Source organism: Lytechinus pictus, chromosome 3 (assembly GCF_037042905.1).
Source record: "Lytechinus pictus isolate F3 Inbred chromosome 3, Lp3.0, whole genome shotgun sequence".
In the NCBI taxonomy this organism is placed as follows: Eukaryota; Metazoa; Echinodermata; class Echinoidea; order Temnopleuroida; family Toxopneustidae; genus Lytechinus; species Lytechinus pictus.
The window spans coordinates 69,603,800-69,626,491 of NC_087247.1; the positions used below are offsets into that span (position 1 = coordinate 69,603,800).

A 22,692-nucleotide genomic window follows, 5' to 3' on the forward strand; every position below is an offset into this window, starting at 1 on the left:
GAAGACATGCTTAAAACACCGGAATAATGCTAATCTTTAAAATGCAATAACTTTGATATTCCTTGTCGGATTTTGATCAAATCTTTATTCTTATGTTCGTCTGATTTTTCTTTATCTGTTCATACCATATCAAATTCAGTGTGGAGTTTTAGATCAGAATATCAAAAATTTTCTGCTCGCGCTTTGCGCTCACATTATTAATGTAAGAATATATCCAATTACCCATCATTTTCTTGATTTATAAAACATGAATAGAATGTCCTAATTATAGGTCTGAAATCTCAATTTTGTTTCCGCTCGCATCAATTGTATAGTTATATACCTATCCTGTTCATGATTAGAAAAGTGCTTAAGATGTCCTGTTTTTAGGTCTGAAATCTCATTTTTAATTCCGCTCGCGCTTCGCGCTCGCATCAATTGTATAGTTATATACCTATCCTGTTCATTCTTGGAAAAGTGCTTAAGATGTCTCGTTTTTAGGTCTGAAATCTCATTTTTATTTCCACTCGCGCTTTGCGCTCGCATCAATTGTATAGCTATATATCTATCCTCTTTATTATTAGAAAAGTGCTTAGAATGTCTCGTTTTTGGGGTCTGATATCTCAATTTTGTTTCCGCTCGCGCTTTGCGCTCGCATCAATTGTATAGTTATATACCTATCCTGTTCATGATTAGAAAAGTGCTTAAGATGTCCTGTTTTTAGGTCTGAAATCTCATTTTTATTTCCGCTCGCGCTTCGCGCTCGCATCAATCATATAGTTATAAACCTATCCTCTTCATAATTGCAAAAAGTGCTTAGAATGTCCAGTATTTAGGTCAGAATGTCAAATTTTCAGCTCGCGCTTCGCGCTCGCATTATTTGATTGTTGATATATGTATCGCCTTAATGGGTAACTGCAAACAGTCCTTTAACACTTCCCTTTCGATCAGACTAGAGCGTATATAAAAAATATCTGCTCGCACTGATCACGTTCGCAGTTATTATTTGCTACATACGCATCTTAATGTTCAGGACCACAAACATTGCTCAAAATGTTCAATTTTTCAGGACAAAAAACATGAAATTTCCCCCCCCCCAAAAAAAAAAAAAGAGCTCGCGCTTCGCGCTCGAGTTATCTAATTATATATCTATGTTCTTTTATAAGAAGAAAGCGAAGAAGTGACTGTCATATATATGTATTTGTGTGTGTGTGTGTGTGTGTAATTATGGAAAACTCAATTGTGTCCCCTCCCCCCCCTCCCCCCCACCTTTGAGGAGAGATTTCAGCACCCCCACTGAAAAAATCGTTCCCAGGTCCCTGGCATTACCTGCCAATTTCAACATAGCAGGTGAAATTCTGTCTGGCCCAGGAGGCTTTGATATTTTAAGGTTTGTAATTGTACGTAGAACATCTGACGTTTGGATCTGAACATTTGTAAATGGGTGAACTAGGTGATCACGGTTAACAGAACAATTATCAATCAATTCATCCGAATTTATAATATGTTCTGATGGTACTGAGAAATTGCTACAAAAGAAATCATTAAAACCCTGGGCAATCTCGGAAGGAGTGGTGAACGATGTACCATTATAATCAAAACTACAAGCATTTGAATTTTTCCGTTTAACTTTTACAAACGACCAAAATCGTTTGGGATTTTGAGAAGAGGTCAAAGCAAGATTATTAAGATAATCATTATATGAAATTCTAGTCATACGTTTCACTTCTTTAGAAATGTTTCTATATTTCAACCACATTTCTTCTTTCCGTTCAATGTTAGTGTTATCATTTGCCTTCTTTGCCTTCTTATATGCCCTACGCTTTCGTCTTGACATTCTAACTATTTCCTGTGTGATCCACGGTGCTCGACGACAGCCCCTAGATTGAACAATTGGTACGACATCTTTAACTGCAGCTTGCAACAAGAGCGTGAAATCATCATATGTATCATCTATACTTGCTTCATCAATGAATAAATCCCAAGGAATACATTCAATCGTTCTCTGAAAATCTACTTTGTTTGCTTTATGGAACTGATGGAATACCCTTGGAAGCGATTGTGGTGCGCGATTACAATCCAGAACAAATTTAACAGAGTCATGATCACTATTACCTAAAGGAGGGCTGATATGGACATTCGAGATAAATTCTGTATTATTGCAGAACACCAAATCGAGCATTGCTTGTTGTCTAGTAGGAAAGGTAACAAGTTGCTTCATTCCCATTGATGACGTCAGATCAATAATGTCACGTGTGTTCTTATTAAGGGATGATAATGATTGAGTTTCAGTCAAGCTAATATGAAGCTGAATATTGAAATCACCACATAAAATAATTGACTTGAATGAAGATAGGTGGGGTGAGATACGATCAAAAGAATCATTTAATGAATCACAAAATGTTGAATTCTAAGATGGTGGGCGATAGCAGACGCCAAAAAGAATCTTGCCATCGTTTCTCGGTAAGTTAACCTGTACCCATAGTAATTCGCAGCTGGGTATTTCAAAATCGGAGCGACGAACTGTTTGAAGGTTTTCTCTGGATGCAAATAATACACCTCCACCATTTCGATTGCGGTCTTTGCGAAATATGTGATATTGCTGTATGTCTAAAATTTCGCCATCGTAAAAGTCAGAGTTCAGCCATGTTTCGGTGACACAAATGATATCTATATCATCTGATAAAGCTCTTACTTTTAGGTCATTAAGTTTATTTCCAAGTGAACGTGCGTTCAATAACATACAATTTAGGTTTAATGTTACGTAACGAACGAGGATGACTTTCAGGGCCCGGATTACGTTCCACGTCACCACATAAAATAAGTTTCAAAAGTGGTGTATTCGAGGTTAGTTGCATTGTAGATGTATCATTATTACGCAGAATTCTAGTTTTTAAATATCGGCCTTTTTGTAAATGTCTGAAATGAATGGATTCCATAGATATTACCCCTGCGTGAAGATGTAGAAGGGCTTGAATGTAAAGTACACACAATACATACCGTAGAGCCATTTTCAGATTTTCAAATCGGAGACTTGTTCAAATATAAATCCAATCGAATCTTCAAAAATCAAGCAAACCAGTTTCACAAATTCTCACCAAACGTATAAAGTGATCCAAAAGTCCAAGTGGTGAAATTACAGGAAAGATGATGAAACGAAAACAGTAATTTCAGCTTGGTAAAAAATAAAATCTCAGGAGGAGAAATTAAAGACGTAAAACCTGCAAGAGCGCCACCAAAAAAAAAAAAAAAAAAAAAAAAAAAATTGATTGCTAATTGGGGGAAGAGAATTCTAGAAAGGACTGAAACAAGGTGCTATGGAATAATCTTTCAAACTCATTTGAAATAACAATTCAAAATGTTCTGAAAACTCACTTTTTAGAAATGTATTTCAATTTTTAAAAAAAAAGGTAATCCAGCAACATATTTCTTTGTCCTTTTCTTGTTCTAAAGCACATGGGGACATATAATTTTATTACGATTATTTTATATGGCAAGTTATCATTTCTGCAGAATATTATGCATACTGTAGTGTAAATCTGTAGTAGAGATATGGTGCATTTGTAAAATATTTCTTTATATTTCAGTCATTCAAAATATGCATTCTCTTGTCTTATTGGTGAAGCTGTAGTCAACATTTTCTAATATTGTAAGGATAATATCTTTCATTGACCAGGGATCATCTTATAATGCTGCATCTCGTGGGATGATACGCTATGGATTCAGATGGGGATGGAGAACAGCCATATTGGCCGGTTGTTATCAGTAAGTATCCTATAGAACTTGAAATTAAATCATAATTTTACTCAGGGTTTCATCTACATGCATTCGTAAACTTGTGTTCATTAAATCCTAATGAAAATTTAGGCAGTTCTACATATTTGTGGTATTCACATGTTTACTATGAAACTCATCAATGTGTGACCTAGTACTGAAAGGAATATGAAACCCACAATCTAATACCTCATTATGTCATCGATAAATACAGGGCAATCAAAATGAATCCACTTACACCCCAGTCAGATTTCCAAGTATAGGGTACAACCCCTTCAAAGTGGATATCTACATTTGCGTATTATAGATTCTATTTTACCTACAATGAATCAAATATACACATTAACTCATAAACCTATTATTCAATATATGTTTGATAATATATGATAGAAAAAAAACACTATTTGATGAGTTTTATTAATAGATTTACACCCTTAACCTACGATTTCCAAATTGGCAAATTAGCTCGCAATTAATCGGAAAACCAGCGATAACTTAATATGAAGATTAATTTTCAAGGTTAATTTATTGACACGAGGAAAGAATTAGTAAAGCAAAAAGTAACATCCCTGACCAGCAGCATGTATAGCAAGCTAGCAATTATTCAAGCTCACATCATATGTGCAGCAGCAATGTGGAAGTAACTAGTTAGCCCTTCACGTATACATGTAGGTCTGTATTTACCATCTAGCGCAATGAATTGAATTGTGTTATATCTTTTATTGAAGCTGTGCAATGGTACATTTTGGATGGTACGGGTGCAACAGTACCAATGATTCAGCCTCCTATTTGTTGGCGTACAACAAGCTAAGTAGGCATTGTACAATATCAAGAATCAACAACTTTATGATTCCACCCAATGGATCCTAAAGCCTAGCGCACATTAGGCGATTCATTGCGATCTGAATTTCAAATAGATTGTAATAACATTTGATATGGACATACCAACCGATAAAATCCTATTGATCAGATTTTAGAATAGTGGTAGGACTACTGGAATCGAAATTCAGTCTAGTTCAAGCCTCCCTGTAGGAATGAAACCAAATTCGATTCCAAGTCTTAATGACGTTATCATTGGCTGTGACTCCAAGCTGATTTGGATTGTACTCTGACCACTGAGCTTGCTGCAAAGCACAAAGCAAAATTATGATTTTATTATTCCTAACATTATGCCAAACTTGAAATAAAATAATTTCACCCCTTGGAATTTTCATATTTAAAGGACAAGTCCACCCCAACAAAAAATTGATTTGAATAAAAAGAGAAAGATCCAACAAGCATAACACTGAAAATTTCATCACAATTGGATGTAAAATAAGAAAGTTTTTTAATTTCTCTTAATTTCACACAATAGTTAATGTACGTGCACATCCTGGTCGGCATGCAAATGAGGGGACTGATGACATCTCTCACTTACTATTTCTTTTGTATTTATATGAAATATGAAATATTCAGGTTTTCTCCACTGTGTCATGTGAAATTGAGTTATATTCCTCCTTGAAAATGTGGAATTAGCATTGGTTATTAAACATTATGTGGTTCTGTCAAGTTTTACATAATTGTCAATTCTTTAAAATTGAAATATTGTATAATTCAAACAGTAACAAACAAACAAAAAATAGTGAGGGATATCATCGACTCTCTCATTTGCATGTCACTGACTTGTTCATATAACTATTTGTGAAAAATGAGCAAATCTTTAAAATGTCATAACTTTCTTATTTTGCATCAAATTTGGTTGAAATTTTCAATGTTATGCTTGTTGAATTTTTCTCTATTGATTCAAAGCAACATTTTTCTGGGGTGGACTTGACCTTTAATGGAATATGTGATTTATTTTAAAAATTGTGTCCTATTGAATTGCATAGAGTGCACTGTGCTCAAAAGCACATTCTTTGTCTGTTTGGGTGTTTTAAACAATGAAGGGATGCTTCTTCTTCTTTTTGGGGGATTATAACTGGTCATTAATATTATCATTCTTTTTATTCAGTGGTATAAGCACATCGCTTGCAGTGTACAGAGACAAACAGGATATGATCTGTTACACAGTTGCTGGAGGTAAGCTGCTATCATTAATGGCTCTCAAAAGAGAGATACTTTACAATGGTATATTGTTCACATTATTAGTAGATTTATTCTTGATTTGTTACTGTATTGTTATTATTTCATACAAACATTTTATAAGAGATTTGTTTTACGCATCTTGATATACATTAATGTTTTTTATAAATCAAGATGTGGATATCTTAAACAAATTCTCAGATGAATGGGTGGTTGATGTTGAAATTTAACTCATAAATAAAAAAAATGATTCAGGCCATGAACTCCCATAACTTGTTAACTGGTTTCAATCAAATAAACTTGTTCTTAACATCAACAAAACAAATTTCATTGTATTTAACTAAAAAAACAAGAAGATCACTTTATGCCCCAATATCAACATTAATAATACAGTCATAGAAAGGAAAGAACATGTCAAGTTTTTGGGCATTATATATCGATTCTTGCATCTCGCATTATCAGAATTCTATATAAAATAAGAGACATGCTCCAGCAAAAATCTTTTACTACTTTTATATAAATCATTTATTTTATCATATTTATCAAATGGCAACATCGCTTGGGGAACTGGGAACAAAACACACCTAGACTCAATTCAATTCAATTCAATTCAATTCTTTATTCATTCAAATTCAAATAGGTTAAAAAAAAAACATATGTACAATGCAAACAAATTAGAAATTCATACAATAATACAGAGTAAATCATTTCATAAATAAACAAAACATTGCCTTGATTAAATATCATAATTGAATGAAAGATAACTTGAGAAGAAAAGCACAGAGGCCTTGTGAGAATAAGTTCTCAAAAGAAATTATAATATATATTACACAGGCATATCTAGATCATTATAATAATGTAGGATGACATCAAAAACATGTAAAATAGGGAGAGCAAAATAATTAATACTTGGACAAGAGGGATTTTTTAAGACATCTTTTAAATAAATTTAGATTTGTGTATGATCGTATGTTACGAGGAATGGAATTCCAAACAGTGGGAAAACTAAAGCGGAATGATTTTTTTGTGAAGGTTGAGGAAACTTTAAATAAATGAAAATCATTGTTTGTTCGAGTGTTATAAATTTTGTGAACATTGCTATTTATCTGAAACATCTGTAAAACATTCGATGGTAAAACATTTTGAAAATAAAAGAATCCAAGAACGGCAGTATAATAAATGTATAAGTCATAAACATTCAATATGTTTAATTTTTTAAATAATGGTGCAGAATGTGCAAGATAATGACTTCCTGTGCAAATCCGGACTGCTTTTTTTTGCAGTTTGAATAGTGTGTTTAGCTTTGATTGATTGCAATTGCCCCAAAGTGGTATACAATATATTAAATAAGGTAATATTAAGGAATTATACAAAGTAAGCAGAGCAGATAGGGGTAAATAATGTCTGAGTTTAAACAAAATACCGACGCACTTTGATATTTTGTTGTTTATATAGTCTAAATGTACCTTCCATTGTAAGTTTTTATCAACATAAATACCTAGAAAATTAACATCATCTGACTTTTTTAAAGGTTTCGAGTCAATGGATATGACAATATTTTCTACTTCATTACTCACATTGCTATATTTATTGTGGAATGGAACAAAATGTGTTTTAGTGATTAGTCTTATACCATGTGATAACTTTGCGGAGTTCAGATTCAATATTTTCTTGTAAATTTTCTGTGTTTGGTTGTGTATAAAACAGAGTTGTATCATCAGCGTAAAGTATATATTCAAATTTTTTGAGGATTTGGTGATATCATTAATGTACAATAAAAATAACAGGGTGCCGAGAATTGATCCTTGGGGCACACCATATTTAATCAAAGTATTATCTGAAGAACAATTTGCAAAATATGTATAATGGTAGCGATTATCTAAGTAGCTAGTAAACCATTTCAAACTGTTCCCCGTAAACCATAATGATTCAATTTATATTACAAGATATTGTGATCCACAATGTCGAATGCTTTTGACAAATCCAGAAATATCCCAAACCCAAACTTATTATTATTAATAGATGAAATAATTTTATCTTGAATGTCTATAATTGCATGGGAAGTAGAATGATTTGTTCTGAATCCATATTGGCTGTTAGTGATAATATTGTGGCTACAAAGAAAAGAGTACACTCGATTATAAATACATTTCTCAATCAACTTAGAAAAAAAGGGTAGAATAGAGATTGGACGATAATTGTTGAAAACATGACAATCTCCCTTTTTATAAATGGGCACTATTTTTGCAATTTTTAATTTGAGTGGAACATTACCAGTTTCAATAGACATGTTGAAAATATGTACTAAAGGTTTCACAATGGAGTAAATAATTTGCTTCATAATATTAACATTTAAATAATTAAAGTCATATGAATAACTGTTTTTTAATGATTTACAAATTTCAGCAATTTCAAATTCTGTAACAGGCTTTAAAAATATTGACTTCGGACAGCTATCAGCAAGATAATTATCAATAGTGATGCTACATTCACTCGATATTATTACTCCAAAAGAAAGCTATTAGACTATGCACAAAATCTCATTATCTAGCACATGTATACAAATCTTATATTTAAAACTCTTGGTCTTTTGAAAATTCACGATGTTATTAAATTGCAAATCGGGATATTCATGTATAAACTAACACAGAATATATTACCCAACTATTTTCATACCATTTTTACGCTAAATCGTGATATTCCTACGACACAAAAAATTCACTCAATTTTCATTTAGCAAATCCAATCACAACCACAGCATATATGTCTATTCGCTACACAGGTCCAGACATTTGGCATTCCTTGCCAATGGATGTTAGAAACTCCTCTTTATTATCTTCATTTAAACAACAGTTAAAAAGGCAACTCCTTAAAGCTTATTAATATGTATCTGTTCTTACCGTACGTGCATGGTGGGTGGGTCAGGCTATTATAAATTATTGTATAAATGTGTAATATATCATTATCGTTGATGGAATTTTTATCCATTTAGTATTCCATATAAATGTATTATGTATTCTGTCATTTACTGACTCATGTATTTTCTGGGTGACCCAACCCTTCAAGCATACTGCTTCCATGGGCATCCAATTTTCCTGATATGTATATATAAAACAAAGTATTTTGCATTTATTTTTGAAGTATGATATGTCGTGTGTATAATGTCTCAGTTTTATACTTTGTAATGTTTGTATATTCTTGATTTTGCATGTTTTTTTAATGGAAAATAAATGAATTCAATCAATCATAAGGCTAGTCAATTTAAGCATGAATCAATGTATAGATCTATTTTATGGAATTTATTCCACTGTTATATTTATTTTGCAGTGAGTACAGGTGTATTGTATAGAATCAACCTTGGTCTGCGAGGCATGGTTGGTGGTGCATTTGTAGGCGGTTTGCTTGGGTAAGTTGTAATGCACATGTTACAGTTTGCCCATCAAATCATACTGTTTCTTTGAAATTATCAAATCTACATTTACGGAAACTAGATACCAGTTTGTTTGTATAAATATTGATGGGATATAAACAATATATTATCCCATTCACAGTTCTTTTGAGGCAAGTCCACCCCAACAAAAAGCTGATTTGATAAAAAAGAGAAAAATTGAAAAAAATGTTGAAAATATTATTAAAATTTGATGTAAAATAAAAAGTTATGACATTTAAAGTTTTGCTTCATTTCACAAAAGAGCTATAAGCAATTATTTTGTTTACTTTATGCCTGATAAGATTTGTGCATCTATTGTTTGTTATGTGACTTCATTTACATGTCTATGTTTGTTCATTTTTTTAAAGGATGTGAATATATTTTGATATGTCTGTAAAAATTAACAATAAAGTATTGATAGAGTATATATCATGAACAAATGAATGATTAACTCAAACGATTGATTTGTGATTTCTATTTATTCCCAGTATACCATGTGGTGCACTTTTGCTTGGATTCCAACATGTTATGGGAGAGACATTCATAGAAAAACATAGAAGAGTAAGGGCAGAACAACAAGCTGAAAAGTTGCAAGAACGGTTAGTTATGTTTTTAACCTTCTTTGTACCTAGATCTTGATCTCCTGCATGGTTCGCTCCTCAACTTCTTACTGCATCAATTTTGAAAATTCCAGAATTGAAAATAGGATTCATTGGTTTCCAGCTATATATTTGTTCAATGTCCATCATTATTTTATTTTATACCGGTACCTTTTTGTTGAAGTGGATTTCATGAGATCGTGATAAATGAAGCTGTCTGGTATACTGCTTGAAAATTCTTATGGATCCATGATGATCTAATTCATGAGACTCTTTGACTATACAGGGTGTTTCTGAAAAAAAGAAGGTATTCAACATTCATAGGTCAGCTATGTATAAAATACATGACTTATTCTTGTAATTTTTATCCTACAAGACTGAATAACTCATCAACTTAAATTTGACACCTTGCTCGCATCAAAATTGTCACTGGTCCCATAGTTATGGTCCTTCAAAGCTGAAGGGTACAAAACCTACTTTTTCCAGGTTTCGTTTTTTGTCTCACCTGCATAGCAGAGTGAGACTATAGGCGCCGCTTTTCCGACGGCGGCGGTGGCGTCAACACCAAATCTTAAAGGAGAATGAAACCCTTGAAACCAGCTGAATCCATATCAAAGAGAAAAATCAAAGAAACATATTGTTGAAAGTTTGAGGAAGATTGAATGAATAATAAGAAAGTTATGAGCATTTGAATATTGAGATCACTAATGCCATGTAGATCCTCCAATTGGCAATGCGACCAAGATCTGTGATGTCACACACGTACAACTCCCTCATTATTTTAGTACTTATTTCACTTATATTCTCACTTTTATAGAGTCTACCACAAGGTGAGGTGTTCTCTTTATGAGAGGACAAGTACAGAGGTTTCACAACATTATATCATTGATGAATCGTTTGTCATATGATTAGAATGAGCATGGAGTAGGTCCATGGAATGAGCAAAAAGAGATGTTTTGGGGTATATTTTCAGTGTCCAAAAGGGGAGAGTTGTTCATCTGTGACATCATAGATCTTGGTCGCATTGCCAATGGGAGGATCTCCATAGCATTAGTGATCTCAACATTCAAATGCTCATAACTCTTCTATTGCTAGTCCTATTTTACTCAAACTTTTGTTGATCTTATTCTTTGATTTTTCTGCTTTCACAAAAGCTAACTTGCTCCAAGAGTTTCATTCTCCTTTAACCTGAGGTTAAGTTTTTGAAATGACAGCATAACTTAGAAAGTATATGGACCTAGTTCATGAAACTTGGCCATAAGGTTAATCAAGTATTACTGAACATCCTGCCTGAGTTTTATGTCACATGACCAAGGTCAAAGGTCATTTAGGGTCAATGAACTTAGACCATGTTGGGGGAATCAACATCAAAATCTTAACCTAAGGTTAAGTTTTTGAAATGTCATCATAACTTAGAAAATATATGGACCTAGTTCATGAAACTTATACATAAGGTTAATCAAGTATCACTGAACATCCTGCTTGAGTTTCACATCACATGACCAAGGTCAAAGGTAATTTAGGGTCAATGAACTTTGGCCGAATTGGGGGTATCTGTTGAATTACCATCATAACTTTGAAAGTTTATGGATCTGATTCATGAAACTTGGACATAATAGTAATCAAGTATTACTGAACATCCTGTGCAAGTTTCAGGTCACATGATCAAGGTCAAAGGTCATTTAGGGTCAATGAACTTTGGCCAAATTGGGGTATTTGTTGAATTACCGTCAGCCATAAATTTGAAAGTGTGTTGGTCTAGTTCATAAAACTTGGACATGATAGTAATCAAGTATCACTGAACATCCTGTGCGAGTTTCAGGTCACATGATCAAGGTCAAAGGTCATGTAAGGTCAAAGAACTTTGGCCACGTTGGGGGTATTTGTTGAATTGCCATCATATCTCTATAAGTGTATTGGTCTAGTTCATAAAACGTGGAAATAAGAGTAACCAAGTAACACTGAACATCTTGTGCGAGTTATAGTAGTTTTCAAAATCAGCACTGCTGCTATATTGAATCGCGTGATGCAGGTGAGACGGCCAGAGGCATTCCACTTGTTTAAATACATGTACGAAACCATCTTTGTTTCAAGTTCTTGGTTTCATCTGGGGTTATCACAGCAAGTTTCAGAGAAATGTTGTTTCCTCTGTTAACTTTTTGCAAGTGGAATACATAACTGGTGTCTAGCTGCAATCTGGGTTGAGCTAATCAGTATAGTCCGGTCTGTTAGCGTAAAAAATGCCCTACTTGTGGACACGGTGGACAAAAGCATGATTTTTTCTCCAGACCTTTGTTTATGTATAAGAATTAAGAATGGGGTATGCTCCAAAAAATCTGGCTGCAGGAACAGTGAAAAAATGGGTGAAAATGTCCGAATTTATGAGTCTAGATTTGTCTGATATATAGACTAGCATTAGTGCAAAATTCAATAGCAGTGCATTATTTTGCATTAGATTAGTTCTTGAATTCAGACCCGTTTTGAACAGATTTTCTGTTTGTCCTCGCACCTCAATGCAACCAAATATCTGAAAGCAGATGCTTAACAAGCCGAAGGGTGACGTTGGAGGGGGTTGAATGTTAGTGTGTATGTACATATTTTGGTCTCGGGGTAAAGATGTGCAAGACACATTTTTCGCATGTGTTGGAAATTGTGTTGCCATGGTAACAGTGTATTATGGCAAAAATAAGGTAAAAATCTTGCTGTTAGAACTACTTCCTCTGTTTTCATCCGATTCTCATGAAATTTGGCGCACACATTGGTCTTGAGGTGAAGATGTCTAAGACACATTTTTGTGTGTCTTTCAGAAATCTTGTTGCCATGGTAACAACATATTATATGGTGAAAATTGGGAAAAAACTTACAATTCAAACTGCTTCATCAGTTTTCAATCAATTGTCATGAAATTTGGCATACACATTGGTATTGAAGTAAAGATGTACAAGGCACTTTTTGTGTGTGTTTCAGAAATTTTTTTGCCGTGGTAACAACATATTATATGGCAAAATTTAGGTAAAAACCTTGCAATTTGAACTACTTCATCGGTTTTGAACCAATTCTCATGAAATAATTATGGCTCACACATTGGCCTTGAGGTAAAGATGTGCAAGATTTTTTTTTTTTGGCAGAGAGTACATTGCCTTGGTAACCAAATATAGCCAGAAATATGGGGAAAACTCATTGTGAATCATTCTACTTCTCAGTTTTCAGCCTGTGCTGATAAAAGTTGACACAAATATTCATTCTGGGTAAAGATTCATATTCAGTGTTAAAAGGGAATCCAGCCTTGGTCATAATGTTATGTGCATGGAAAAGGAGAAAAATAAGAATGGTGAAAGTTTGAAAGAAATCGGACAAGCAAAATAAAGTTATGGCTGCTTTAAAATTAAGATCCCTAAGGCTACTAGTATGTAGAATTCAAATTGTCAACTGGGTAAGTAAATTATGACAAGGGATGAAGCCGCAAGGAAAACTTTCCCATAAGACTTGTACTTAATTATTAGGATTTTTGGTTTTCTCCTAAATTCCTATTCCATTGGGGCCGTAATATAAACCCGGTAGTATAATGTTTTATGTCCTCATGAAAGAAAGATATAATTTGAAGTAAAACATTTGGAAAGAGAAATTTTAGCCAATTAATTATTCCAGTACATGGAGGAGTGGTCCTTGCCTTACATCACTATGACATCACATACATGTATGCGGTCAATTTGAAGTCTTCATGGGTATAGTGATTACCAATGTTTACAACTTTTATATATTCACAACTTTCTTATGGTTTGTCCGATATTGTTCAAACTTTGACATAAAAACTTGTTTGATTTTTAATTTTCCTCTAAAAACAAGTGTTTATTTGGGTTGGATTCCCCTTTATAACGTCATATAATAGCGCAGGGTATTAATCACCTTCAATTGGGGGGAGGGGGGGGGGCGGAGAAGGTCCTTAAAAACTGACAACATAAAAATATAGGTTAAAGTCCATGACTATTAGGAACTTAAACACTCTTAAAAAACACCCCTTCCATTTTTTTTTTTGGGGGGGGGGGCGACTTTAGAAAATTGCCACATAAAAGAGTAAAAGGAAATTATTACGACTAGGAACTTACCCCCCCCCCCCAAAAAAAAAAAAGGGGGGTGAAAAATCTTTTACACTTCAGCATATCAATTTAAAGCCTAAAACATCTACTTAAAAAAAAAATATTTCTGGTGTCCAATTAATCAATGGTTTATTTATCTTCTTCTACTCAGTTTTTGTTCATTTCAGTTCCTAATCTGTCTTTCATCACCTTTTGCACTCTTGAGCTTTACCTACCATACCTTCTTGTTGTGTTTCCTCCCCCCCCCCCCTTTGCCTCCCTTTCTCAGTACATTTTTCTTTGCTATTTTAATTCATTATTATCTAGCAACAATTATTCCATTCTGAATGCTTACACCTACACCGAAATATATTACCATGACATTTTTTTTCCTTCATAATCATTTTTAGCTACACTCTGTCGATACTATTAGCAATATTCAATGTCTAGTTTTGAAGAAATGACCGTCATGATATTATATTTTGGTAAAGGTACATCAAATTCATATTAACAAGGTTGCAGCATTCAGAATGGAATAACTGTTGCTTGACAAAAATGGATGTAGTTATTTTCCGAAAATCCTCTGTGAAAATTTTAGTTTTATCACTGAGTTTTCCCATTCCTGCGGTTACCACCATCTGAAAGGGATATGACTAGAATATAATTATATGTAGAGAAATAAAAGTTTATCTACATATAATTATATTGTAGTCATATTCCTTATAAGTTTGTCTTTACTCCAATGGAAAATTATTTGCACTTGTTTTTATGACAGTCAGAGTTTGCATCCAAGAATTTTGCTAATGAAACATATTCATTTTTGACAATGGGAGATGTAGGATGTATAAAGCAGGGGCTGTGACAGAAATATACTGGAAAAATTAAGTGAAAGAAAATATAAGGCTAAAATCTATTGTGCACATTATGTATATTTTTGATATGGTATATTATTGAGTCATGGATTTGCAAGTGAATTTCTAAAACAAGTGCAGAGATTTTTGTATATATTTATATTTCTATAATTAGTTGCATGATTAATCTATTGTGCACATTATGTATATTTTTGATATGGTATATTATTGAGTCATGGATTTGCAAGTGAATTTCTAAAACAAGTGCAGAGATTTTTGTATATATTTATATTTCTATAATTAGTTGCATGGTTAAAGGTACACTTTAAAATATGTCAGAAAAAAATATACTTGGAGAGAGAGAGGAAACAGAAGGAGATGGTATGGTGAAGCTCAAAATCAAGAGAGATTTTAAAGTTAAAAAAAGAGTAGGAACGGAATATGAATATGAATAAAAGACTGAGTAGGAGAATATAAATAAACAATGGTTAATTGGGTATTGTAAACAATTTTTTTATCAAATCAGAATGCATTAAACTTCAAATAAATGGTCTGAAGTGCAAAGGACTCTTCTTACCTTTTAGGGGGGGGGGGGGCATTTTCTGCTAAAAAATAATCAGCCCCCTATTTTTTCGGGGGGGGGATTAAGTTCCTAGTCATAATCCTTTAACTTTTATGAGGTCATTTTCTAAAGACCCCCCCCTCCCGCACAAAAAAAGAAGAGTAATGTCTAGCTTTAAAAATGCAAAGACCCCTGAGGGGCAAAGGTGTAGACTGGTTTGAGCATGGGGAGGTAGAACTACAAGTGGTATGGGGAGGGGTGAACATCTTGGGGAGGTGGAACTAAGGTTTGGAAAATCAGCTGTTGAAAGTAGAAGGGGTGCACATTTCGTTTTGCTTGCCAGTGTTGGAACTCCTCTGCCTCAGCGGAAGGTTTCACATTCACCCAGTGTACCTCCAGCCTATGCCTTGAGGGGATGCGTTTTTTTAAGAGTGTTTATCATTTTTATGTTTCCAATGGCCACCGTCTTTGACCTTCTTTATTTTGATGTCAGATTTTAAGGACCAATCCCGCCTCTCCCCCCAAAACCTAGAAATATTAATGAAGGTGATTAATACCCCCACACTCTGGCGTGAACATTTTAATGCACAGAAGACATTTATAATTTAATATAAATCTTTACCCCAAGATGAATATTTTTTCCAACTTTTATGAGCACTGACTAAAAACAGGGGAAGTAGTTTGATCCACAATGAGTTTCTGGCTATCATATGTGGCTACCCTCGCAATGCACTCTCTGACAAATGCAAAAAAAAGGTTCTTGCTCATCTATACCTCAAGGCCAATGTGTGACCAAATTTCACGAAAATTGGTTCAAAATCTAAATTTTGCCATATAATATGTTGTTACCATGGCAACAAAATTTCTGAAACACACACAAAAAGTGCCTTGTATATCTGTGCGCCAAATTTCATGACAATTGATTGAAAACTGATGAAGCAGTTTGAATTGTAAGTTTTTTCCCAATTTTCACCATATAATATGTTGTTACCATGACAACAAAATTTCTGAAAGACACACAAAAATGTGTCTTAGACATCTTCACCTCAAGACCAATGTGTGCGCCAAATTTCATGAGAATCGGTTAAAAACAGAGGAAGTAGTGTCAAACTACAAGATTTTTACCTTATTTTGCCATAATACACTGTTACCATGGCAACACAATTTCCAACACATGCGAAAAATGTGTCTTGCACATCTTTACCCCGAGACCAAAATATGTACATACACATCAACATTCAACCCCCTCCAACGTCACCCGTCGGCTTGGTTAGCATCTGCATTCAGATATTTGGTGCATTGAGATGCGAGGACAAACAGAAGATCTGTTCAAAACGGGTCTGAATTCAAGAACTAATCTAATGCAAAATAATGCACTGCTATTGAGTTTTGCACTAGTGCTAGTCTATATATCAGACAAATCTAGACTCATAAATTCGGACATTTTCACCCATTTTTTCACTGTTCCTGCAGCCAGATTTTTTGGAGCATACCCCATTCTTAATTCTTATACATAAACAAAGGTCTGGAGAAAAAATCACGCTTTTGTCCACCGTGTCCACATAATTTCGCTAACAGACCAGACTAGTAATGGCAGTAATGGCACAGGTTAGGCATGAGATCAATGTTCTTCATCTTGATCCCACAATATTTAGAAGAGCAATGCAAGTGAAGGTATTGGTACAAAAGTTAAGGATGAATGTTGTGCTCACTAGCAGCTTGACAGTAGATATGTAAATGAAAGTCACTTACACAGTCTCACCGACAAAAAGTTAACAGAGGGGATAACATTTTTTTTAATTTAGTGTTCACAAAAAACATGATGAAACCACAAACTAACAGAAAAGGGGATTTTTACTTAGGAACCCAAAACTTTAATCCATGACAATGGTGATTCAAGCAAAGTATCAAATTAAAGCTGACAAGTCCTTATAATACTATATAAATCAGAGGAACAAATCATGTGTTTTTTATATACAGGTAGCTGACCTTTGAAGTGCTCTGGTTACCCTTTCTTAGCTCATCCGGCCCGAAGGGCAAGATGAGCTTTAATATGCCGTGGCGTGGCGTCCGTCGTCTGTCGTCCGTCCACAATTTCAAAATGCTTCTTCGCCATTTCAAGTCCGATTTCAATTCTGTTTGCTTTATATAATAGCGCTAGGTGGGGGATTCAAAACTGTTGACCAATGGCTTCCTTCGGGTAGCACTTCATGAAGTTCACCAAATTTCTACACAGAATTTTGAACTTTTGACTAGAAAATTTATTAAACTAATTTATGCATATTTTTAAAAATTCATATAAAATGCTTCTTCTTTACTTGTTGACCAATTTTGATTTTTTTTTTTCTTCCATCTGGTAGAGCTGCATGGGGAACACCAAACTTGTACACAAAATTTTGAAATTTTGGCTAGAAAATTATTAATGCTAATTTATGCAAAATTTATTCATAAATCACAAAAAATGATTTTTCTCCTTCATTTGTGGATCGGTTTCAATTTTGTTTGCTTTATATGATAGCTCTAGGTGGTGATACAAAATTTCAACACAGAATTTTGAAACTCATTAAATATGCTAATTTATTCATATATTTTCAAAACTCACAAAAATATTTATTTGTTGATTGATTTTGATTATTTTTGTTCCATCTGAGAGCTACATGAGGTTCACCAAGGTTCTACACAAGAGTTTAGAAATTTTGACTAGAAAATTATTTATGCTAATTTATATGAAATTTATTCATAGATCACAAAAAATGCTTCTATGTCATTTCTTCATCAATTTCAATTCTATATCCTCAATTTATGTCACCAATATCATTCACTACAGTGTCAACTGGGCTGAAATTAAAATTGTGTTAAATTTTGTCGCGAGATGCCGGATGAGCTCCACATCATTGATGTGCTAGTTCTAGAATGCCCTGTATATAGCCTCATGTAGAGAGTATACAAACTTGCTGAACTTTCAAGTAAGAAGTAAGGTAAAGGGAGGAATAGAGAAAAGATGGGTTTATTTTTTCCACTTCCTTGGCCCCTTTTAATGAGATTAGGTTTAAATAGCATCCTATTGTATTCATTTCCTGCTTCTTTTCATTATGAAAAGTTTTTTAAGGGAGATCAGCAGATGGTTTATTTGTAAATAATGTTGCACAATTGGTATACCCCCATAGTTTTCAACTGTGATATATATGTGAGAGAGTGTGTAAAACAATGTCAGTGTGATTATAGTAGTTTAAGTACTTTCATAATCTTTATAATCAACTGTAATCATTTCATTTCTCAAAAATGCATGAATTCCCAAATGTCACCATATCATGATTTATGTATTTCTGAGAAATCAAAATGGAAAATAACAGAAAATTGTATTTGGGATAGGGATTACAGGTAACTTTGCAAGAGTAAAATCTTTGGGACCGCTGAAATTGTTTGAGGTTCAGAGAAATTTGCATAATCCTAGCCTTGACCAGGGCATATATTCAACTCATGGAGGGTTTATTAATGCAAGTTTACTTGTAGTTTGATTCACAACAATTTGTGTTGATGTGATGAAACAATTTTGTTGTTTTTCATTTGAAAAACAGAAGGAGTTACTTGCTAATATTACATTCACTTTTTCATTCTGCCAGGGCAGCCAGATGTTCACAAGTTTCTTCCAGAAAGAGTCTTCATGAAATTTCTCATAAATTCTTTGATTATTCTTATTTAATGAATTTAAAGTGATTAGATCAAAATACTACACACACCTGATGCACTACATCAATATAAAATCCATGCAAAAAATTTTAATGTTTTTTTTTTACACCAACCACTCTGTTTACACTATCACAAGGAAGTTCTCTCTCTCTCTCTTTTCCCCCTCTCTTTTTCTAGCTCTCTTCGAATGTCCATCACTCCTAGAATGATGGAAATCATGGAGGAATCTATTCAGAAAAGTGAGCAACTATTACAAGAGAAGAAGCAAGTGGAGCTTACATCAACATCATCTCCATCTACATAGTATATATTTAAAGCATTAATTTTTTTTTTAATCTATAGCATCTGTTGTGCCTTCTCCGGTGCTGTAAAAATCACAGACTTCATTGAATTATAGATTTTATTTGCATTAAATGCAAACATGTTATTTAAAAAAAAAAAATCAATTTTAGTCACGACACTCCAGAAATTATGCTACTTTTATTCAATTCAAATGCATTCTGTTATTAAATTCATGATTTCTACAGAGTTTAACCACAGAAGAAATGAAAATAGACTGATCGGTGTACTAGCCTGATAAGGTTAATCCCTATCAGTCTACATTGAACTTACTGTCTATTTTGAACTCCTCTTATTCCTGTTCCTGTTACATGTCTAAAACCCAGCCCACATCCAAGTATAATTATTAGTGCTCGGTATGGTAGAACACAATGGTTTCCAACCGTTTCCATGGGGACCCATTTGATTTTATCAGAAACAATGCAACACAAAATAAATGAAAAATTTGAACTGAATGCGAATTTCACTACATGCATGATTTCCCAACAGATGTTTGTTTCAATTCAAAGCCTCTTACATTACAATATCATCCCGTTGTTAGGTTTCCATACAACCTCGCCTGTAATGGTGACATAGCTTAGCCGGGGGGGGGGGGGGATGGGGGGAGGCACTCACATATACCGGTATTGGTGGTACGGGGATGTGCCGCTTTGATGACTCCCTTTTTCAGACCTAATTTTCAGTTCTCTTGATACTCTGAATGACAAAAGTTCCTTTCAGAAGCCACCTTGTCCCGCTCGCAAGACCCCCTTTATGAAACATTTCAATTCCATGGCCCTGCCAAAATTGTCCATCGTGGGCACCGCATGCGAGAACTGCACACACGGCTTCACGACTTCCTCCGAAAGCAGCTCCTTGCACCGCTAGGGCCCACACATACATGCACAGTGCTAGCGTGCACCGTACCGCGATCCTGTTTTTCACACCACCTGGTATATATTTAGTTCCCAAGACCCTGTATTTTACCCTTGTGATCAGTTCTTTAGACCCTCATTTCAGGGTTTCGTGAGGCACATCCCCATCAAAATATAATTTGAGTGCCCCTCCCCCCCCCCCCCTCTCCCCGGGAGCTTAGCACCATCATGGGGTACAGGCAACCTTGTAAACCAATATGATGGCGTACAGTGACAGGGAATGATATGGTAACATTTTAGGCCAATGGATTAAAGACGGAGCAACAAATCTTGCTCTCAAATCGTTTATTTCTAATAGTTCAATTATGTTTATTGAAAGTTACAAATTAAAGGGGAATCAAGCCTTGGTAATAAATTGTTGTATTGGAAAGGAGAAAAATAAATAAAACAAAATGGTGAAAGTTTGAAAGAAATCGGACAAGCAATAAGAAAGTTATGGCTGCTTTAAAATTGAGATCCCAAAGACTATGTACATGTAGATTTCAGATTGGCAACTGAGTAAGTATATTATGATAAGAGGCAAGGACACCTTTCCATAGGCTTAATTATCAGGGATTTGTGGTTTCCTCCCAAGTACCCATTCCTCTGGGGCAGTAATCTAGATATAACACGGGTATTATATTTTTGTGTGTCCTCATAAAAGAAAAAAATAATTTAAGTAAAACTTAAAAAAAATTACATTTCAGCCATTTTATGTATTGGAGTACATGGAAGAGTAGTCCTTGCCCAAAGAGATATATACTAATAACGCTAGAGGGCATACTTCGTCAAATCTCTGTGATTACGCGGAGACCGGCCGCCATTACTCGATAGGTCTTCGCAGCCTGCCATGCACGTACAGTACCTATGGGGCATGTACAGTGATAGCACAGAAACGGAACAAAATGATGACATATGAGCTCGAAAGCAAATGGAAAAGCAAAATTGTAAATCGCACTCGATTAAAGTTCAAATTAACAAAGAATCTATCAAAACTGAGGACAAAACTGCCTATAATAGACTTATCTATAGGGCATAATATACTTATGAGTCCAACGATATACATCGATCCCAATCGTTTTTGCTTTGGTCATAACATTTCGATGTATCATAATGACTTCTATTTTCTGATGATTTGGAAGGGATGAATATTAAAACTAACATGCAGGCCTAGGCATATCGTTCTAGGTCCTGCAAATTTAACATGATCTGGTGTTCAAGTTGACCTTAGAAATTTCATAGGCCCTTTCACAGTGTCTGATGCATCCGAGACACAATTAAGGTATCGAAAAAAACACGATTGCATTTTTTTTTCAAGTATATATTTTCTTAATTACTATGATGCTGATTGCTGATGATTCATTTCTTTACTTTTGATAATTTTTTAAATTTATTTTACATATAGATCTACACATAGAAATCATATATTGAATAGGGCCTAACTCCTTTCCCCATGGTTTTAAACGTCGATGTAACCAACATCACAATAACTCGTGAGTCATAAAATGACTTTTATTGATAATATTTGAAAATGATTTATGCATTGGTCCAGTTAATTGATATGTTTATGATTTAAATTTTCCAATGCTGTCAACCATCCGGTCATATTGATTACTTAATATATACGTGCGAGCAATTTAGAAATGTTTGTTGACAGCAAAATTTGCATATCAAATGCGCGCATGCAGTAGTACAATTTTGCAATGTACAGGAGGCCATGGGGTAAAGTGTAGGATGTATACAGTGTATTATTGACTTGCAAACATTTCAATATTTCGGAGAGTAAACAAATTACAATGCGTGTTTAACGCAACATAGAACAATTTCACTTTGATTTTCTGAAAAGTCTAAACTTGATTCACTCCGGCTGAAATACTATGCAGATCGGCAAACCGGCTGAAATATTCTGTTGATATAATTATGGCCGGCGTTTGTGATCCTATAATGATTAGACCAATATTATGTGAACAAATCAAGGATAGAATAATAAGAAGGAGAGGAATAAGGAGGAGAAGAGAAGAAAAAGGGCGGGAAGACTGAGGATATTTGTATTATACTACAAAGATTATTATTACTAAAACTGAGTGTATAAAACCAGTTGATAACAATATCATGAAAGAGATTCATAAATGCAAACTTAATAAACTTATCATATAAAAACGGTTGCAAAATTGTGAGTACTGAAACCAAACATATTGCAAAACTGAAAATACTTGGAATAAGATGTTGTACAAATTGTCAGCTGTTGAGTAATCATCAAAATTACTTGTCTTGAAATTGTGTTAATTAAGTGTGTCTGTGTTAACTTTATGGCAAAGATTTCCAAACACTGGCACCGGCCTATGTCATAAACCGGTAAACACGCGTTTTGCATATTCAGTTTTGTTTGTCATTTTAAAAGTATAACTAATTTGATCTTCTAATTTTCTTCTTTTAAT

At 34.1% G+C, this 22,692-nt stretch overlaps 1 protein-coding gene across 1 annotated transcript; it reads left to right on the forward strand.

Moving 5' to 3' along the window:
• Positions 1-3,111: 3,111 nt before the first annotated feature.
• Positions 3,112-22,692, forward strand: LOC129255373 (complex I assembly factor TIMMDC1, mitochondrial-like). The gene is made up of 5 exons (XM_064097647.1): positions 3,112-3,744; positions 5,744-5,811; positions 9,142-9,220; positions 9,733-9,843; positions 19,200-22,692. The coding sequence occupies exons 1-5, from the start codon at positions 3,686-3,688 to the stop codon at positions 19,324-19,326; spliced, it is 444 nt and encodes a 147-aa protein (XP_063953717.1). The 5' UTR covers positions 3,112-3,685; the 3' UTR covers positions 19,327-22,692.

Coding starts and splice junctions, on each gene's coding strand:
- LOC129255373 (XM_064097647.1), top strand. CDS start 3,686: ATGATACGCTATGGATTCAGATGGGGATGGAGAACAGCCATATTGGCC. Junction 5,812..9,141: donor CTGTTACACAGTTGCTGGAG/GTAAGCTGCTAT, acceptor TTTATTTTGCAG/TGAGTACAGGTGTATTGTAT. Junction 9,221..9,732: donor TTTGTAGGCGGTTTGCTTGG/GTAAGTTGTAAT, acceptor ATTTATTCCCAG/TATACCATGTGGTGCACTTT.